The 20,411-nt window shown below is 47.6% G+C and overlaps 2 protein-coding genes across 7 annotated transcripts in view; one reads left to right on the top strand and one right to left on the bottom strand.

Moving 5' to 3' along the window:
* Positions 1-17,965, bottom strand: part of STN1 (STN1 subunit of CST complex) — a 96,924-nt gene extending 78,959 nt beyond the window's left edge. For 2 of the 3 annotated variants that reach the window (XM_077455256.1, XM_077455258.1), the window contains exon 1: positions 17,852-17,965. The gene's annotated coding sequence lies outside the window, so the exon portion shown is untranslated. Of the gene's footprint in view, positions 1-3,884; positions 3,955-17,851 lie in introns of all 3 variants that reach the window. The other variant, XM_077455257.1, reaches the window with a different exon arrangement.
* Positions 17,966-18,676: 711 nt separating this feature from the next.
* Positions 18,677-20,411, top strand: part of SLK (STE20 like kinase) — a 121,327-nt gene continuing 119,592 nt past the window's right edge. For all 4 annotated transcript variants that reach the window (XM_077455255.1, XM_077455254.1, XM_077455253.1 and 1 more), the window contains exon 1: positions 18,677-18,916. In XM_077455255.1, the coding sequence (XP_077311381.1) occupies positions 18,767-18,916 (150 nt within the window). In that variant the 5' untranslated portion in view covers positions 18,677-18,766. The remainder of the gene's footprint in view (positions 18,917-20,411) is intronic.

Raw genomic sequence — 20,411 nt, 5'->3', positions numbered from 1 at the left:
GAAACCAAAATTGAACTTTTTGGCCTAAAAGCAAAACGCTATGTGTAGCGGAAACTAACACTACACATCTCCCTGAACACACCATGTGGGGATGCTTTTCTTCAGCAGGGCCAGGGAAGCTGGTCAGAGTTTATGGGAAGATGAATAAAGCCAAATACAGGGCAATCATAGAAGAAAACCTGTTATGCTGCGTACACACGACCGGACTTTCCGGCAGAAAAGGTCAGACGGTCTGCCCGACGGAGTTCCAACAGACTTTCGACTTCTGAACGAATGGACTTGCCCACACAAGAACGGACCAAAGTCTGCTTGTTTTGAACGTAATGATGTACAACAGGACTAGAAAAGGAAGTTTAATAGCCAGTAGTCAATAGCTGCCCTAGCATCGTATTTGGTCCGTTGGACCAGCATACAGACGAACGGTTTTCCCGATAGAAATTGATTCAGTCAGAAAGATTTGAAACAAGTTCTATTTTTATGTCCGTCTAAATTTTTGAAGAAAAAAGTCAGAAAGAGCCCACACACGATCGTAATATCCGACGGAATGATTCCGTCTGACCTTTTCTGCCGGAAAGTTTGGTCGTGTGTATGCGGCATTAGAGTCTGCAAAAGAAAGTGCAATGGTTTAGATCAAACCATATTCATGTGTTAGAACGGCCCAGTCAAATTCCACACCTAAATGCAATTGAGAATCAGTATTAAGACTTGAAAATTGCTGTTCACAGACACTCCAATCTGACAGAGCTTGAGCTATTTTGCAAAGAAGAATGGGCAAACATTTCACTCTCTAGATGTGCAAAGCTGGTAGAGACATACCCAAAAAATAATACATTTATATTTTTGGCTGTAACACGACAAAATGTGGAAAATTTCAAGGGGTATGAATACTGTTTCAAGGCACTGTATATGTACCTTCAGTGAAAGAACAGTGCAGGTATAGACTCTTCGTGAATAAAGCCTTTATTATAAACTACAATGTTCAAAAAAGAATGGATGTATATTTAGCCTAAAGCAGGAAGTTGCATGCGGTTGTACGCGTTGTATGTTATACAGGGGTCTAGCTGGTGTCACCATGGAAACCTCTAAATGTTCAGAGTCATGGCTTATGGGATCCAATGACCCAGATGATGAAAGATTATAGCAAAAATAATTTAACATGACAAAAAGTAACCCTCTAGGCTTGGACACAGCTTTAAACTAGAAAAAGTAGATTATAAAACCTAGCAGAGTGCATAATAAGGCCATTAGCACACATTGGCCTTGATTCACCAGATACCACAAAAGTCTGTGCAAAATATTTCCCTTTTTATTTCAGTTTAAAAATCCAGAAATTGTTATCTTGTAAAGCTTCTGTTGATAAGGGTATTTTTCTTGGCAAAACATTTTGGGAAAAATGTTTTTTTCAACTGGAAGAAACTCTGTTATGGGAAAAATTATTTAGTATCTCACCAGGACAAGGATGATTAAACTCCCCTTTGTCTGTGTAAAGACCAACAGTCTGATTCTTGGGCAAGATTAACCACTTCAGCCTTTTTTTTTTACTAGTAATGGAGGTGATCTGTGATTTTTATCAGGACTGTGACATTATGGCGGACCCATCGGACCCTTTTACACATATTTGGGACCATTGGCATCTAGACAGCGATCAGGGCTATAAAAATGCACTGATTACTGTAAAAAGGTCACTGGCAGGGAAGGGGTTTACACTAGGGGGTGATCAAGGGGTTAACTGTGTTCCCTGGGTGTGTTTCTAACTCCAGGGGGAGGGGACTGACCTGGAGGAAGTGACGGATGGTGGTTCCTAGCTAATAGGAACTCACGATCTGTCACGGCTCACAGAACAGAACAGGGATTTGTGTGTTTACACACACTCGTCCATGTTCTGCCTCTCGTGCCCGCGATCGCTTGTGGCCAGCGGTCATTGCAACCGTCAGCCACGAGCAGCGGCAGCACCTGCTGTGCAGCGAGCACACGCCTCCGTTGGGGTGCGTGCTCCTGCTATCCCGATCTCGCAAGCCATTCGTAATGTCCCAGATAGCAAGGATAACATGCCACAAATTTGAATTGTAAGTCTGTTAACTTGCTGCACATTTTCACTGGCAAGTTGTACACTTGCAGAGCACTTGAATCACAAGTTCTAGTTGACACTTTTCCAATTTGTAGCAAATTTGCTCGGCAAGTCTCTAGCAAGAGAAAAGTTGCAGTGCTGAGTCTACAGTAAGAGCTCTGCAAACCACAGTGACCCCCTCTGGCGGGATGACTATTGCACAATATAACTGAACCAGAACCAGAAGAATGTTTGCAAAGAAAGTTGATTTGGATTCATGCAATGCGGACTTGCTGCAATTGTGCAACAAACTTGTGAAGCCTGACAAGTCTAGAAATAGCTTAGCAAGTGAGTTTCAAAATTGCAGCACAATTGCTTGCTATCTGGGGTAGTGTGCATGGAAATGTACATTTTGATAGCGTTTTTTTTAGGGTGCCGGAGTCATGGTGCTGCATGATTTTGGAGTGGGAACAGCATGCTCTCTGCAAGGGATGAGATAGGTAGGCAGCAGAACAGGGGTTAAGTGTTGAGAGGGGGAGGTTATTAGCTATCTGTAGGAGCTAATATACAAGGAAAGGGTCAAATGTTAAAGTCTTTAACATTTAGATCTTTATGGAAGTGCTGACTGTCACTTTAAACAAGACACTATTAGGGATCATCAGGCTTTCAAAAAGCTTCAAATAGTGCTGAAGACTGCAAACAGCCTTTTTAAAGTGACAATCAGTTCTCCCATTAAAGAAGAAGTTTCAAAAACTGACCATTCTTGTTGAACCTCTATTGTACGAAATGCATGCAGCACTTGGTCCTGTTCAGATCTGTGCTGTTTGAAAAAGTGTAGTATTTTGTAGGTGAGATGAAGAGAAACTAGATTACTGGCAAGCAGCTTGTGCACCTTTGCTCTGTTGTCTTTCGGTAGATATCTTTATTCTAGTCTCAGTGGTTGCTGAAAAGCAATGCTGCACCAAGATCCTCAGTACCTACACAATCTGCACCAAGATCCCCAGTACCCACACCATCTACACCAAGATCCCCAGTACCTACACCATCTGCACCAAGATCCCCAGTACCTACACCATCTGCACCAAGATCCCCAGTGCCTACACCATCTGCACCAAGATCCCCAGTGCCTACACCATCTACACCAGTGTTTCTCAACTCCAGTCCTCAAGGCGCCCCAACAGATCATGCTTTCAGGCCTTCCATTATTTTGCACAGGTGATTTGATCAGTATCACTGCCTTAGTACCACAGCTGTTTCATCTGAGTGCAATCCTGAAAACATGACATGTTGGGGCACCTTGAGGACTGGAGTTGAGCAACACTGCTCTACACCAAGATCCCCAGTATCCTCTCCAGCTGCACCAACAGCTCCAGTACCCTCTGTAGCTGCTCCAAGATCCACAGTATCCTCTCCAGCTGTACCAAAATCCCCAGTACACTCTTCAGCTGCACCAAGACACCCAGAATCCTCTCCAATCTTCAACTGCACCAAAATTTCCAGTACTCTCTCCAGCTGCACCAAGATCCCCAGAATCCTAAACTGCACCAGGATCCCCAGTATCCTCTCCAGCTGCTGCACCCAGATCCCCAATAGCCTCTCTAGCTGCACCAAGATCCCCAGTACCCTCTGTAGCTGCACAGAGATCCCCAGTAATCTCTGTAGTTGCACCAAGATCCTTGGTATCCTCTTCAGTTGCACCCAGATTCCCAGTAACCTCTCCAGTTACACCCAGATCCCCAGTACCCCCCCCCCCCCAGCTGCATTAAGATCCCCAGAATCTTCTTCAGCTGCAAAATGATCCCCAGTATCCTACCTAGCCGCATCAAGATCTTCTCACCTGTGGGTGGAACAGGGCGCAACATCAACCAGGCTAGCTTGACAACCACTGCATGGATTTAAATAGGAATCTGTAAGAATGGCACATTGAAAATACATACATGTTTACTGTATGTCCTGCCCGAAGATGAGTTATATTGTTTAACCACTCTAGTTGTTTACATTGCTAAACGTTACAGCCAGGAAGATTATTCTACTAATTTCCAGGTCAACTTTATGTCTTTCTTTGCCGATTTGCTTATTGGATAAAAGTAATAATTTCCAGTGAAAAGTCTAGGGATCAAATTAATTACTGCTCCTCTTTCTGCAGGTACAACACCCTTTTGTTGCACAACATCTAATGCATATCTGAGTTAAAAAAATAAAAAAATAAGATGTTTTGCATATGTTTATCTTTAGTACACAGAAGCATGAATTCTTGCTCAGAAAATAAAACTTAATGTCATTACATACGAAAAGTACATTCTTGTTATTAAAGAATAAAGTGATAAAGTTTAGCAGTAATTCTAAGCAATGGATCAAATCCACAACACAAAATAACTTCTATAAAGGGCTTTAAAATGACCCTACCTACTACTCAAAAAAATTCACCCTGTTTCTTAATCTCGAAAAGCATACTTACCTGTCCAGTGGATCCAGCATTGTCCTGCTGTGATCTGCTGATCAGGTGTCACAGCCTGTGCCTTGCGCCGCCATCTTGGTGCACCCAGTCACTGTGCATGTGCTGGGTTACGAAAAGCAAGAGCATTCATTGCTATGATGCTGGGGGTGTGCTCAACTAGACAACACATGAGAGCTTCTCTTCCAGGGCTGATCAATCAGGAAGACATTAGGTCTACAGATATGCCATGTAAACCAAGCTCCATTTTTTAAAGCTGCACAATGTTTTTTTTTAAACTACTGGGACTACTTGCCTGCACGGTACATTTTTTTTTTGGAAAGGTGAACTAATACTTCAAAAATATTATCAGGTTGTTCTTTTTCTCTCTGTGTACCACACAGAAATGCAGTTTCGATGCGCTCCTCTTGTCCCCCCCCCAAAAGTTTCCTGTTTTTTTTTTTTGTGGATGTGTTTCAGTGAGTTTTTGGTACATTTAGATGCTTTCTGGTGCTTTTTCTATTGCGTATGTCTGCATTCCAGTGTAGTTCCTTGCAAAAAAAAAAAATGCAGAACTTTTCAGGATTAAAACAGGTGGTGAGAAGGCCACATATCATTTCCCAGCCTCTGTCAAACTTCCCTTTTTTGAGGTGTGTGAAGCAACCCAGTGTGGGTTTTTTTCTGCATCAAAAATGCATGGACATTAGATTACATGGATTCCAGTGGCAAAGTTTACACCATTGCAGTGTGTCCAGGAAAGTCAACAAAAGTAATCCGACCGACAAAGTTTTAGAGCTGGGCTATAAAATTTTCCGACAACATGATGTTTGTAGAGAATTCCGACCGGACAAAGTGCCACGCGTGCTCAGATCAAATTACGACACCAAAGCTATTGGCTACTAGACGCAACGTAGTCCCGTTGCAAGGCACGAACGTCATCACGTTCCAAACGATCCGATTTTCCGACAGCTTTGTCCAACTGTGTGTATGCAACACCACTTTCAGACAAAATCTGTTGGAAAAAATCTGACGGATTTTGTTGTCGGAATGTCCAACCGTGTGTACAAGGGCTAAGAGACTTCAGAGATTTTGTGGCTGGCTTCTGCACCAAGCAATACTTTTATTTAGGCCGGGTTCACATATGTGCGGTCGCAGTTCCCAGCATGGGCTCTGGCGTATTCCTGTTCACCAGTTCAGGTGCACATTTTTACCTTAATTTGCACCTGAACTGGACCCAAACATGCACAGGACCTTTTGTAATGTGGATGGTGGCCGCCCCTGACCTGTTTTAAACGGCTCCATTGAGAGCGGGTCACACTTGCATGGCGAATTGGATGCAGGAAAACCCAGCCCAAGGGCTCCTACACACAGACTTGTCCGTGTATGAAGCCCTCTCTGCTCAGCGGGGGATCGCTCCATTGATCCCCGCTGAGCAGGAAGATGACAGGTCCGTCTCTGCACACTGTGCAGGGACAGACCTGTCAGAGCGCGGCTCTCCCCTATGGGGATCGGATGAAGACGGACCGTAGAGTCCGTGGTCACCCGATCCGATGACAGAGGGAAAAGTAGGTTTTTCCTCCATCACACTTTTACGGATCGGTGCGGGTCAGATGTCAGCAGACATGTCACAGCTGACAACCAACGCTCCATAGAGGTCTAAAAAACTGACAGGAGGACCTGAACGGACAGTCCACGTGAAAGAGGCCTTAGGATATGAAGACTGCATTTGGGGCATTCATTTCCCCATCTCATAAGTCTTAAACATCCATACCACTTGAAGTACTGTAAAGCCACAGCAGCTATCAGACTCTTGGGCCCCGTCCAGATCTTGTGTAGCGGGAACAAGCTTTCCCAGTCACATTTTTATAAGCATGATTTACATGCGATTGAACGTGTTGTGCAAAGGGCAGTCCATTCACTTCAATGGACTGCCCTATTTGTGTCTGTTGCCCAAAAGAAGCTCCTTCTCCTTTTTGGGTAATGAGCTTTGCACAATTTTTAAAGGTGCGTTTTGATGGGATTATTGTGTAGTCGTGTGACAATTATGGCAAAATCACACCTCTTTGGGGTGCCATTAAAATGAATGGCACCCATAAGAGTGTTGTGTTATACTGTAATTTGGAATCACGGGCAGTAGCGCTGCAATTCTGCTGGTGATTCCAAATCACCAAGTGTGAACAGGGCCTTAGAGATTTTGACGGGCTGCTTGCAGGAGGCTGTATGGGACACCTGTGCACTCTGCTCACAGCCAAATGTAGTGAGCATGGGGCCTAACAGGCAGGTGGCAGTGTGGCTGGATGTTGCAACTGTGCCTTATACCAGAGCCTCATGCACTGGGGCTAAATGCCCAGTGTGTATGAAGCCTTAGGCCTCATTTACACAGGTGTACTATAGGGCTGTATTTACCTGCACAGGTGTTCTATGCATCCCTGTGTAGGCAGTCCCATTCATATCAATTGAGATGCAGTGGATGCACAGACACAGAAGCCTAAGGCCGCGTACACACGCGCGGACTGTTTGCCCAACCTTGTTCGTCAAACAGTTTGGGCAAACAGTCCGCTCAAAATTTGCATGAGCGGACTTGCCCACACACGAGCGGACTGTTTCAACGAACTGTTTGCCAAACAGTCCGCTCAACTTTTGAAATGAACGGACTCGCCCACGTAAGGCGGAGGCAAGTCCGCCCATTTCGAGCGCGTGTACAGGTAGGCGGGGCCCGCGAAGGAAACGTCGCGGGCTCCGCCGCCTGGAATGGGCTTAAAGGGGAACCCCAACGCCGAAAAAAATCGGCGTGGGGGTTCCCCCCAAGTCCACACCAGACCCTTGTCCGAGCACGCTACCCGGCCGGCCAGGAAAGGGGGGCGAGCGAGCGCGCCCCCCCTCCTGAGCCGTACCAGGCCGCGTGCCCTCAACATGGGGGGTGCCTTGGGGAAGGGGGGGCCGCGCGGCCCCCCCACCCCAAAGCACCTTGTCCCCATGTTGATGAGGACAAGGGCCTCTTCCCGACAACCCTGGCCGTTGGTTGTCGGGGTCTGCGGGCGGGGGGCTTATCGGAATCCGGGAGCCCCCTTTAAGAAGGAGGCCCCCGGATACCGGCCCCCCACCCTATGTGAATGAGTATGGGGTACAATGTACCCCTACCCATTCACCTGTGAAATAAAGTACAAAAAAAAACACAACACATGGAAAAAGTATTTTATTGCACAGCTCCGGGGGTCTTCTCGCCGGACTCCTCCGCTATCTGTGTGTAGCTCTTTTACTAGCGGAGGAGTCCGGCTTTCTTCCTCCCCGCCGCCGGCCTCTTCTCCCGACTTCGGGGGTCTTGTCCCCCTCTTCGGTTCTTCTGCCGGGCCACCGCGCCTGGTCCGGTGGCCCGGTCTTCTGTCGCCGTCTTCCGTTCTTCTGTCGCCGCCTTCGGTTCTTCTGCCGGGCCACCGCGCCTTCTTGTAGCTCTTTTACAGGCGGTGGCCCGGTCTTCTGTCGCCGCTGTCGTCGTCGCCGCCGCCGCCGCCTTTCGTTCTTGTTCTTGTTCTTCTTCTTGTTCTTCTTCTTCTTCTCCTGGAGATGTTGACTCGACGAGCTCTCCGGCCGGAATGCCAGGGACACGCTCCGCTGCCACTTATATAGTGACAATGGGGCGGTGTCACATGGTATATGTCACATGGGTTGGTCACATGGGTTGATGTCACATGGGGACTATGACATCGTAAGGGGGCGGGGTCACCATGTGACCAACCCATGTGACATATACCATGTGACACCGCCCCATTGTCACTATATAAGTGGCAGCGGAGCGTGTCCCTGGCATTCCGGCCGGAGAGCTCGTCGAGTCAACATCTCCAGGAGAAGAAGAAGAAGAACAAGAAGAAGAACAAGAACGGAAGGCGGCGGCGGCGGCGACGACGACAGCGGCGACAGAAGACCGGGCCACCGCCTGTAAAAGAGCTACAAGAAGGCGCGGTGGCCCGGCAGAAGAACCGAAGGCGGCGACAGAAGAACGGAAGACGGCGACAGAAGACCGGGCCACCGCCTGTAAAAGAGCTACAAGAAGGCGCGGTGGCCCGGCAGAAGAACCGAAGGCGGCGACAGAAGAACGGAAGACGGCGACAGAAGACCGGGCCACCGGACCAGGCGCGGTGGCCCGGCAGAAGAACCGAAGAGGGGGACAAGACCCCCGAAGTCGGGAGAAGAGGCCGGCGGCGGGGAGGAAGAAAGCCGGACTCCTCCGCTAGTAAAAGAGCTACACACAGATAGCGGAGGAGTCCGGCGAGAAGACCCCCGAAGACGGAAGACCCCCGGAGCTGTGCAATAAAATACTTTTTCCATGTGTTGTGTTTTTTTTTGTACTTTATTTCACAGGTGAATGGGTAGGGGTACATTGTACCCCATACTCATTCACATAGGGTGGGGGGCCGGTATCCGGGGGCCCCCTTCTTAAAGGGGGCTCCCGGATTCCGATAAGCCCCCCGCCCGCAGACCCCGACAACCAACGGCCAGGGTTGTCGGGAAGAGGCCCTTGTCCTCATCAACATGGGGACAAGGTGCTTTGGGGTGGGGGGGCCGCGCGGCCCCCCCTTCCCCAAGGCACCCCCCATGTTGAGGGCACGCGGCCTGGTACGGCTCAGGAGGGGGGGCGCGCTCGCTCGCCCCCCTTTCCTGGCCGGCCGGGTAGCGTGCTCGGACAAGGGTCTGGTGTGGACTTGGGGGGAACCCCCACGCCGATTTTTTTCGGCGTTGGGGTTCCCCTTTAAGCCCATTGCAGGCGGCGGAGCCCGCGACGTCTCCTTCGCGGGCCCCGCCTACCTGTACACGCGCTCGAAATGGGCGGACTTTCCGAGCGGGAACAGTCCGCTCATTTCGAAAGTACAGCGGACAGGCCAACACACGGGCGGACTGTTCGCTCAAACACAGTTTCAGCGGACAGTTTTTCGGAATTTCCGAAAGACTTTGTCCGTCCAACTGTCCGCTGAAACTGTCCGCTGAAAGCCCACACACGAGCGGACTGTCCGCCCAAACACTGTTCAGCGGACAAGGTTGGGCGAACAGTCCGCCCGTGTGTACGCGGCCTCAGTCACAACTACATGTGCTTGTCTGTTGGGTCTTTGACGCACAGATATCTATTTTCTATAAATGCAGCCAAACTGACTATTCCTAAACAAAGGTAAATGCACAGCATGAATGGCGCCATTGATAAATCATTACGTGCATTTCTATACATTTTGTCCACTAAGGCTAGGTTCACATATTGAAACGCATGCACAAATAAGTGCATTCGTGACCCGCAGGCAAAACTGACTGCTCTTTGGCATGCTTCTGTGTGCTGCTCCCACCACAGTCCCCCTAATACTCACCTGCACTCCAGCCAAAGATCCTGGGCTAACCCGGGACTCCATCTCCTCATTGGCTAAGACAGCATCGGGAGCCATTGGCTCCCTCTGCTGTCAATCACATCAATCACAGCCAATGAGTAGAGAGCGTGGGGCTGGGCTGAGCCAGGGCTTTATGTGTCTTATTGACGCATAGAGTAGGGCTCGGGAGTGAGCATGCACCTGTGCTTCCATAGGAAGCAGCTTGCTATTGGGGGCACTGATCAAAAGGGGGGAGCCAGGGGCGCCGGCGGGGGACTGAGAAGAAATGGATCGGGACTGCTCTGTGCAAAACCACTGCACAAAGCAGGTAAGTATAACATGTTTGTTATTTAAAAAAAAAAGTCAAACCTTTAATGCGACCTCCATGCATCAGAAAACATGTTGCACGTTGTCGTATGCATAAAACTGCATGCTGCTGCAGTACCGTGTGGTACCTTAAAGTGGAATTTTAGTTAGAAAATTAAGTCCTGCTAGATCACTTCAGGCTGGCCCTTTTTGCAGGTATAGCTATGTAAAACATTAAGGCTACTTTCACACGCTTTACAGGCTCTATAGCGCTAAAAATAGCGCATGCAAAGCACCTCTCCTGTCACTCCGGTGTGAAAGCCCGAGGGCTTTTACACTGGAGCGGTGCCCTGGCAGGATGCTAAAAAAGGTCCTGCAAGCAGCTCCTAAATAGAAACAGTGATTTGAGAAGCAGGACAGGAAGTGACAGTGCGGACACGGAGCTGACAGGCAGAGAGGGGAGGAAGAGAGGATAGAGGAGAGGACACCGGAGACACAGGGCTGCATATAGCGGAGGCACGTACGCTGATAATGGTGTCAAAGCTCAGCAGCCCTGATATATCGGGGTCAGCCTACAGGGGGGGGAAGGTAGAAACTAGCAGGATCAGCCAGGTTTTACAGGGGGCCAAATGACACAGCACATGCACTGTGCTCTATAACATGCTTTAACCCCTTCCCGACCAGCCGCCGCAGTTATACTGTGGCAGGTTGGCTCCCCTGGGTGAGCAGTAGCTATACATCGGCTCTCCTTTTTACCACTAGGGGGCACGGGTGATGACTGCCGGGCACCCATGATTGCTCCGCACAGAGACAGAACAACGATCGCTCTCCTCACCCAGAGAGTCCTACCCCCCCCCCCCCAGTTAGAATCGCTCCCTAGCTAACATAGTTAACCCCTTGATCACCCCCTACTGTTAACCCCTTCCCTGCTAGTGACATTTACACAGTAATCAGTGCATTTTTATAGCACTGATCACTGTCTAAATGTCAATGGTCCCAAAAATTTGTCAAAAGTGTCCGATCTGTCCACCATAATGTTGCAGTCCTGATTAAAAATCGCGGATCACCGCCATTAATAGTAAAAAATAATAATGAAAATGCCACAAACCATTCCCTTATATTGTAGCAGCTATAATTTTTGCGCAAACCAATCAATATACACTTATTGCGATTCACCTTCTTGAATCCCTTCTGCATTTCGTCCTCAACACTCCACAGACACTGTTATCCTAAAACGAAACAAACGATCTACTAATGGCCAAATCCAATCAACACTATTCTGTACTCCTACTCCTGGACCTGCTGCCTTTGTTACGGTTGACCACCCCCTCATCCTCAAAAAACTCCACGCCTTTGGTCTCCATGACTGTACTCTTCGTTGGTTCTCTTCCTACTTATCCAACTGCACCTTTAGCATTTCTTACAACTCTACTCCCTCCTCTCCTCTTCCTTTCTCTTTTGGGGTCCCCCAAGGTTCTGTTCTTGGACCTCTCCTATTTTCAATCTACACCTCCTCCCTGGGTCAACTGATACCAATACCACCTCAATGCCGATGACACCCAAATCTATTTCTCTACCCCTCAGCTCACTCCCTCTGTCTCCTCACATATCACTAATTTAATATCAGATATATCAGTCTGGATGTCACAACACTTCCTCAAACTCAATCTATCCAAAACCGAACTTATAATTTTTCCTCCCCCATATGCCCCTTCCCCTGATCTCTCTGTCAAAATTGATGTCACAACTATAAGCCCATCCCCACATGCCAAGGTTCTAGGTGTAGTCCTGGACTCTGAACTCTCCTTCAAGCAACACATCCAATCACTGTCCAAATCCTGTCGCCTCAACCTCCGCAACATCTCCAAAATACGGCCCTTTCTAACCAATGATACAACAAAGATCTTAATTCACTCACTGGTCATCTCTCGCCTCGACTACTGCAAGTCCCTTCTCATTGGCTTACCTCTATATAATCTATCACCTCTTCAATCCATCACGAATGCTGCTGCCAGACTTATCCACCTTACCAATCGCTCTGTGTCTGCTACTCCTCTCTGTCAATCCTTCCACTGGCTTCCGCTCGGCCAAAGAATTCAATTCAAAATACTAACAACTACGTACAAAACCATCCACAATTTTGCCCCCCAGCTACATCACTAGCTTAGTCTCTAAATACCAACCTACTCGTTCTCTTCGTTCCTCTCAAGACCTCCTGCTCTCCAGCTTCCTCATCACCTCCTCTCATGCTCGCCTCCAGGACTTTTCCAAAGCCTCTCCAAACCTATGGAATGCCCTACCCCAATCTGTCCACTTATCTCCTACTTTATTAGCTTTTAGACGATCCCTGAAAACCCTTCTCTTCAGAGAAGCCTACTCTACCCACACCTAACAACTGTATGTTCATTTTCTCTATCAGCTCATCCCCCACAGTTATTACCTTTTGTTTCCACTTGACCCTCCCTTCTAGATTGTAAGCTCTAACGAGCAGGGCCCTCTGATCCCTCCTGTATTGGTTTGTATTGTAAGTGTACTGTCTGCCCTCATGTTGTAAAGCGTGGCGCAAACTGTAAATCCTGTATAATAATTTTTATTACCAAAAATATGTAGAAGAATACATATCGGCCTAAACTGAGGAAAAAAATTGATATTTAAAAAAAAAAATGGGGATATTTATTATAGCAAAAAAAAGAGGTCAATTTTGTTTGGGTACAACGTCTCACGACCGTGCAATTATCAGTTAAATCAATGCAGTGTTGTATCGCAAAAAATGGCAAAAAATGGCTGCAGTGGTTAAGGGAGCAGGATCTTTTTTTTTTGGTTAAACGCTTTAATATGAGTTTTAAAGGGAAACTTGCAAAGGGAACGCAATGTCACCAGCACACCAGGGATCTCCAGAACAGTTCCAAAGCTTTACTGAGCGATCACAGCATAAATACAGGCAATGTTTCGGGAGAATGTGATGCCTGATAAAGGGATCCTGTGAGGCTCTGAAACTTTGCTTCTGTATTTATCATGCAATCGCTTAGTAAAGCTTTGGACCTGTTCTGGAGATCCTCTGTATGCTGGTGACATACGTTTTACTTTGAATGTGTTCAGTTTCCAGACGCTGCAGCACCCATTCACACCTATGCATTTTTTAGTGCGTTTTCAGTTTTGCAGAAACATACTACAGTCCATTTAACATGGTTTCCTATGGGGCCATATTCACATCTTTGCATTTTATGGAAAGGGCCAGGGGCTTTTTTCTGGTTTTTGGTTCAATAGACTTCAATGGATCAAAAACGTGTACTGAAAAACGCAAAACACACCTGAAATATGCAACCTGCATAGGTGTGAACCAGGCCTTAGACCACACACGGCGTTTATTTAACTCTCCTAGAAGCTAGAGATGCCACCTCATTCCTTTAAATCCGAACACATATGAATTACACAGGTTCTGAAGGCTAATTTAATGCAGGTTAGGCACCAAGTGAGTTTGATTACCACCTTAATCAGCCACAGAACTTCGGTAATTAATATTTGTTCAGGTTTATAGGGATGAGGTGGCAACCCTACTAGAAGCCAGCAGCATTTTTGCTGAAAAAATGCCTGATGTTTGTGTGTTTACAAGCATCAAGCTCTTGGGCGTTAATTCACTTAATTTATTCTGGCCTTTGAAATGAATGAATGAATGAAATATTTGTATAGCGCACAACGTGAACTAGAGGTCGACCGATATATCGGCTGGCCGATATATCGGCCAATATTTGCCGTTTTTTAAATAATCGGCATCGGCCGATTTGTGCTGATAAAAAGCCGATTTAGAACTACAGCGGGACTTTGAAATGACTTCTGTATAGAAGTCAGTCTAAGTTGACTGAGTCGTCATAGCAACCCTTTCCTCCTCTCTGGGCAGACTGCCAAGAAAAGAACAGAAAGATACAATGTTTACACTTGAATGAATGAAATCATCTCAGTGTGTAGAAGTTCTCAGTTTAACCATTTAAAGACTAAATCTTTTCTGACACTTGTTGCTTACAAGTAAAAATCCTGTATTTTCTGCCAGAAAATCACTTAGACCCCCCCAAAAATGATATATATTTTTTTAGCAGAGATCCTAGGGAATAAAATAGCGGTTGTTGCAATATTTTATGTCACACGGCATTTGCACAGAGGTCTTTCAAATGCATTTTTTTGGGAAAAAAATACAGCATTTAAAAAATCAAAATAAAATAAAAACAGTAAAGTTAGCCCATTTTTTTTTTTTTGTCCAAAAGTTTTGACTACCTGTTTCTATTTTATATATATATATATATATATATATATATATATATATATATATATATATATATTTTTTAATCTAAATCGTACATACAAGTAAACTGATTGGAGGTTTGTTTTGTTTAATAAATGTTTAAGTGTAAGAAATATTTTCTGTATCACGTATGAAGGCCGCTTTTACACTGGAGCGGGCAGGCGTTGATGGTAAAACGCAAGTTTTAGCGGCTCTTTACCATCATTTTAGCGGTGCTATTTGGCTGCTAGTGGGGCACATATAACCCAGCTAGCGGCCAAGGAAGAGGTTAAATGCGCCCATGAAGCACTGCTGCCAAATCGCATTGCATGCGCTTCGGCAGTGGTGCCCATTCATATCAATGGGCAGGAGTGGTGGAGGAGCGGTATACACCACTCCAAACGTGCTGCTTGCAGGACTTTTTTTTAAGATCCTGCCAGCGCATCGCCTCTTTCACACAGACTGCAGGGGAGCCATTTTACAGGCACTTTACAGGCGCTATTTTTAGCCCAAAAGCGCCTTAAAACGCCACAGTGGGAAAGGTGTGTTAGATCAAGGGGGATTAAAAATAAATAAATAAATAAAATAAAATCGGCCTAACATATCGGCCCAAAAAAATCGGCATCATATATCGGCTATCGGCCGCCATGATTTCTAAATATCGGCATCGGCCAGAGAAAAACCCATATCGGTCGACCTCTAACGTGAACTGAATCGCCTCAAGGCACTGTGAAGAGCTTAGTTGTCCATCATCTAGAAGAGGAAGGTCTTGAGTTTTTTCCTAAAGGCCAGGTGGTTTTCTTCCAGGCGGATGTTGGTTGGTAGAGCGTTCCATAACCGAGGTCCTTGGACAGCGAATCTCCGATCCCCCTTTGATTTGTCCCAGGATTTGGGAACGAAGAGGAGGTTTTTGTTAGCTGATCGAAGACTGAGGTTTGGTGTGTAATGATTTATTTTCTCAATTAGGTATTGAGGAGTGTCTCTATGCACGCATTTGTGGGTGAGGCAGAGGGTCTTGAATGTGATCCGATCCTTTACGGTTAGACAGTGTAGGTTCCTCAGGGAAGGGGAGATTGATTCCCAGGGTTTTTTTCCTGTTATGAGCCTTGCCGCCGTGTTTTGGATAAATTGTAATCGCGCCAGTTGATAATGGGGTAATCCAATGTAAATCGAGTTTGCGTAGTCCAGTCGTGAATTAATGACTGTTCCAACTACCACTGCTTTGTCATTCTTCGGGATAAAAGGGATGAGTCAGCGTAGCAGATGGTGAGAGCCACTAACTACTGCTCCTATTTGTGCATCCATTGACATTTGTGAGTCAAGAATGACACTGAGACTCTTGGCCTTGGTCTTTGGGGAGATGGTCTGCCCAAAGATGGCGGGTGGTGTCCAGGAGGTCTTGGTAAGGCTGCTTTCACACTGCAGCGGGAGCGGCGTCGGCGGTAAAGTGCCGCTATTTTTAGCGGCGCTTTACCGTCGTTTTAGCGGCGGTCTGCGGGCGCTAGCGGGGTGGTTTTAACCCCCGCTAGCGGCCGAAAAAGGGTTAAACCCGCCCGCAAAGCGCCGCTATTCCCGCGGTGTCCCATTGATTTCAATGGGTAGGAGCGGTATAGGAGCGGTGAATACACCGCTCCAAAGATGCGGCTAGCAGGACTTTTTTCACCGTCCTGCCAGCGCATCGCTCCAGTGTGAAAGCCCTCCGGCTTTCACACTGGAGGGAAAGGGGCCGGTTTTTTTCAAGAGCTACACAGGCGCTATTTTTAGCGCTGTAACGCCTGAATACCGCCCCAGTGTGAAAGCAGCCTTATGGAATTATGGTTTGGGTGTAGGATAAGAAACTCTGTTTTTGATTCGTTGAGTTTGAGGGAGTTGGTTGGTAATCCAGTCTTCTATTAAATTGAGGCAATTTTCTAGTTGTTGGTGGTGATCTCTTTGTCCAGTGATACGGAAATAAAGTTGCATGTCGTCAGCGTACGAGTGGAAGCAGAGGTCTGAAAATGGGATGATCTGGAGGAGTGGGCGGATGTATATGTTGAAGAGGACAGGTGACAAGGGCGATCCTTGAGGGACTCCGGAAGCGACTGCCCGGGAATCAATGCTCAAGGGGGCGGTGGAGGCGTCAGCGGTAAAGCGCCGCTATTTTTAGCGGCGCTTTACCGTTGTTTTAGTGGCGGTATGCGGCCGCTAGCGGGATGGTTTTAACCCCCGCTAGCGGCCGAAAAAGGGTTAAAACCGCCAGCAAAGCGCCGCTGCGGCTGCGCTTTGCCGGCGGTAGAGCCACGCTGCCCCATTGATTTCAATGGGTAGGAGCCGTTTAGGAGCGGTGAATACACCGCTCCAAAGATGCGGCTAGCAGGACTTTTTTCACCGTCCTGCCAGCGCACCGCTCCAGTCTGAAAGCCGGCCCTCTGGCTTTCACACTGGAGTGAAAGGGGCCGGTTTTTTCAGGCACTACACAGGCGCTATTTTTAGCGCTGTAGCGCCTGAAAAACGCCTCGGTGTGAAAGGGGCCTTAGGCGCGTTTAGCAGCATCTAGTAGTGCCAAGCATTTTTTCTGCCCAAACTCTGCTGCGCCTGGACACACTGGCACTGGGTTTTATCCTGCCTCTAAATGCTGCTAAAAGCCTGTGTGTATGGACACCTAGGATAACATGGAGAGGCATTTAAAGGCAGAGAAAAAAAAAAAACCTATAAGACAACCCTAGAAGAAAAAAAAAAGTGTGCATGAGGCCTTACATGCATTTTTAAGGTACATGTGCATTGGAAATAGTGTGTTTGGGCTCAGTGCACCCCTGCCCTACACCATACCTCCCAACATTTTGAGATGGGAATGAGGGACACCTATCAGCAAAAGCATGCAGACATAGGACACACCCCCTGCCACACCCCTTAAAGGAGAATTGGACAAAAACAAAGTTGGTTAAACCCACAAGTGCTTTTTACCACTACTATTCCTTTATATTGGCTTTTGTCATTTACAAATGCAGCAATTTAGAAATCAGATGAAAGGTTTATTGCTGGAAAACACTTTTTGATAAATAAAAAGTGTATTTTAAAAACATCTATATAGATCAGACCAAAATGAGGAGGAATGAGGGACAGAGGGACATTTCTCCAAATCAGGGACAGTTGGGAGATAAGCTACACGTATTTGAACTCGGTCTAAACACAAATGTGATAAAGCCAGGCCCTGGTACTGGGGAGTAACCAGCACTCCTCACTTATGAGTCTGACTGGCACAAGCCCCAATTCAGAGTGTCACTTTTAATGTCAATAAAGTTTGATGATGAGAAAAAAATAGTGTTGCCAGGGGAACCCGTGCGCGCTCAGAGGCGCTGCATGAGCAGTACGGGGGCGCGCACAGGCCTGACACAGAGGAAGTGTCCGTGGCGCCTGTTTTCTCCATAGTCCGCCTGTGTGTAGTCCGCGCTGCGTCTTACCTCGGTCCGCCCGGCGGGTGTCGGTGTGTCCGGACTGAAGTCAGTGCGCAGTTCTCGGGTCACTCCCCCGCCTCTTTCTCCTCCCTCCCCTCCTCCTCCTTCTCCTCCCGCCGGGCTGTGTGAGGATGGGCTGGGCCTGACAGTGTGAGCTGCCCGCGGCCTGCGGAGAGGAACTAAGACAGGTGTACGATGACATCTGAGGACAGCCCGGCCTCCTGAGGGATTATACCGGGGATCTACCGGACCATCCTGAGCTCCTGACACCGGGGGTCCTCTATGGGAACATAGGAGGGAGCTACCCTGGGAGGAGGCATCCTGACAGCAGAGGAATCACATAGGGATCGGACCCGATCACCCATCAATACAGGGCGAGGACCCGATCACCCATCAATACAGGGAGAGGACCTGATCATTCATCAATACAGGGAGAGGACCTGATCATTCATCAATACAGGGAGAGGACCTGATCATTCATCAATACAGGGAGAGGACCTGATCATTCATCAATACAGGGAGAGGACCTGATCATTCATCAATACAGGGAGAGGACCTGATCATTCATCAATACAGGGAGAGGACCTGATCATTCATCAATACAGGGAAAGGACCTGATCATTCATCAATACAGGGAGAGGACCCGATCACAAATCAATACAGGGAGAGGACCCGATCACCGATCAATACAGGGAGAGGACCCGATCACCCATCAATACAGGATCTATCAGCAGAGGATCACACAGGATCTATCAGCAGAGGACCCAGCTGGGATTTCTACAGAAGGGATCTGCTCATCAGAAGGGATCACCGGTGGGATCTCCTTAGTGGAGGGGGCATGAAGCCAGGCGCCCCCCGCTGACCATCTACAACACACGGAGGTCTAATTTCTGGGCGCCATCGCCCACCCCCACCGGGGACATGTCTTTCTTCAACTTTAGGAAGATCTTCAAGCTGGGAGGAGAGAAGAAGAAGAAACAATATGAACATGTCAAGAGGGACCAGAACCCCGAGGAAGTTTGGGAGATCATAGGGGAGCTGGGGGACGGAGCCTTCGGGAAGGTCTATAAGGTGAGAGGAGGCTGGGGGCACCTACCTATATGTGGGGGAAGGACTGCCTGTAAATTGCACATGCACCTGCAGCAAAAACACACAGCTGCCGTTAATTCTTACTCCACGCATTGGAAAGTGCAACGTGTTTTACAGTGCGTTGAAACACATAGCGCTATGCTTTTTCAAGCGGCTTTGATTTTAGAAAAGGAATATGGACCTTTTCCCCTGTGTTTCCCACAGACTCAAATGATTAGGCTGTATCCAGGCAGCAGGGATAATGCATAGATGCAAACCTGGCCTAATGGGGGGGGGGGGGGGGGGGTCTACATTTGGGTAATCACACATTTAGGTTTCTCTAGATTCTAGAACCTTGGTATCCAACCTGCGGCCCTGTTGCTCTTTTTTAGCACCCCTGTAGACACTAATCTGTGCTTCCCTATTGCCCTCTAAAGCCTCATGCACACGAGACGCAGTTAAACGCGCGTTCAGATGCAGTTGGACAGTTTTTTCAACTGCACCTGAACTCATTCAATGTTATCCTATGTGTCCATGCACACAGTCTCGTTTTTTTCCGTTTATATGCAGTTGCGTTTAATCTCGTTTTTCCAGAAGCAAAAAAATGCGTTCAGAAACAAAAATTTCTGCGTTTCAGACGCAAAACGCGGCAAAACGCGGTAAAACGCGGCAAAACGCCGCTACCGCGTTTAGCCGCGTTTGCGTTTATATGCGTTTTTAAAGGTGACCTTTTTTTTTACATTAAAAATCTCAAAAATGATTGCAAATGATGAAAAACCATTAGAAAAATATTTTAAACAATTGCAATTGCAAGTGGACAATCCACAACTTGTGGCAAGTGACGTGGCAAGTGGACAATCCACAACTTGTGGCAAGTGACATGGCAGGTGGCAAGTGATGTGGCAAGTGGACAATCCACAACTTGTGGCAAGTGACGTGGCAGGTGAAGTGGCAAGTGACGTGGAAAGTACACAATAGACAACTTGTGGCAGGTGACGTGGCAAGTGACCTGGCAGGTGACGCGGCAAGTGACTTGGCAGGTGACGTGGCAAGTGGAAAATCAACAACATGTGGCAGGTGACTGGCATGTGACGTGGCAAGTGGACAATAGACAACTTGTGGCAGGTGACGTGGCAAGTGACCTGGCAGGTGACGCGGCAAGTGACTTGGCAGGTGACGTGGCAAGTGGAAAATCAACAACTTGTGGCAGGTGACTGGCATGTGACGTGGCAAGTGGACAATCCATAACTTGTGGCAGGTGACGTGGCAAGTGACGTGGCAAGTGACGTGGCAAGTGGACAATCCACTTGTGGCAGGTGATGTGGCAAGTGATGTGGCAAGTGGACAATCCACTTGTGGCAGGTGACGTGGCAGGGGACGTGGCAAGGGACGTGGCAAGTGGACAATCCACAACTTGTGGCAGGTGATGTGGCTGGTGACGTGGCAAGTGGACAATCCACATCTTGTGGCAGGTGACGTGGCAGGTGACGTGGAAAGT

Source organism: Lithobates pipiens, unplaced genomic scaffold (genome assembly GCF_037356315.1).
Source record: "Lithobates pipiens isolate NorthernLeopardFrog02 unplaced genomic scaffold, aLitPip1_a1.2 Scaffold_25, whole genome shotgun sequence".
NCBI classification, from domain to species: Eukaryota; Metazoa; Chordata; class Amphibia; order Anura; family Ranidae; genus Lithobates; species Lithobates pipiens.
Note: the sequence above shows the minus strand (reverse complement) of the source record. Positions and strands in the feature narration are given on the sequence as shown.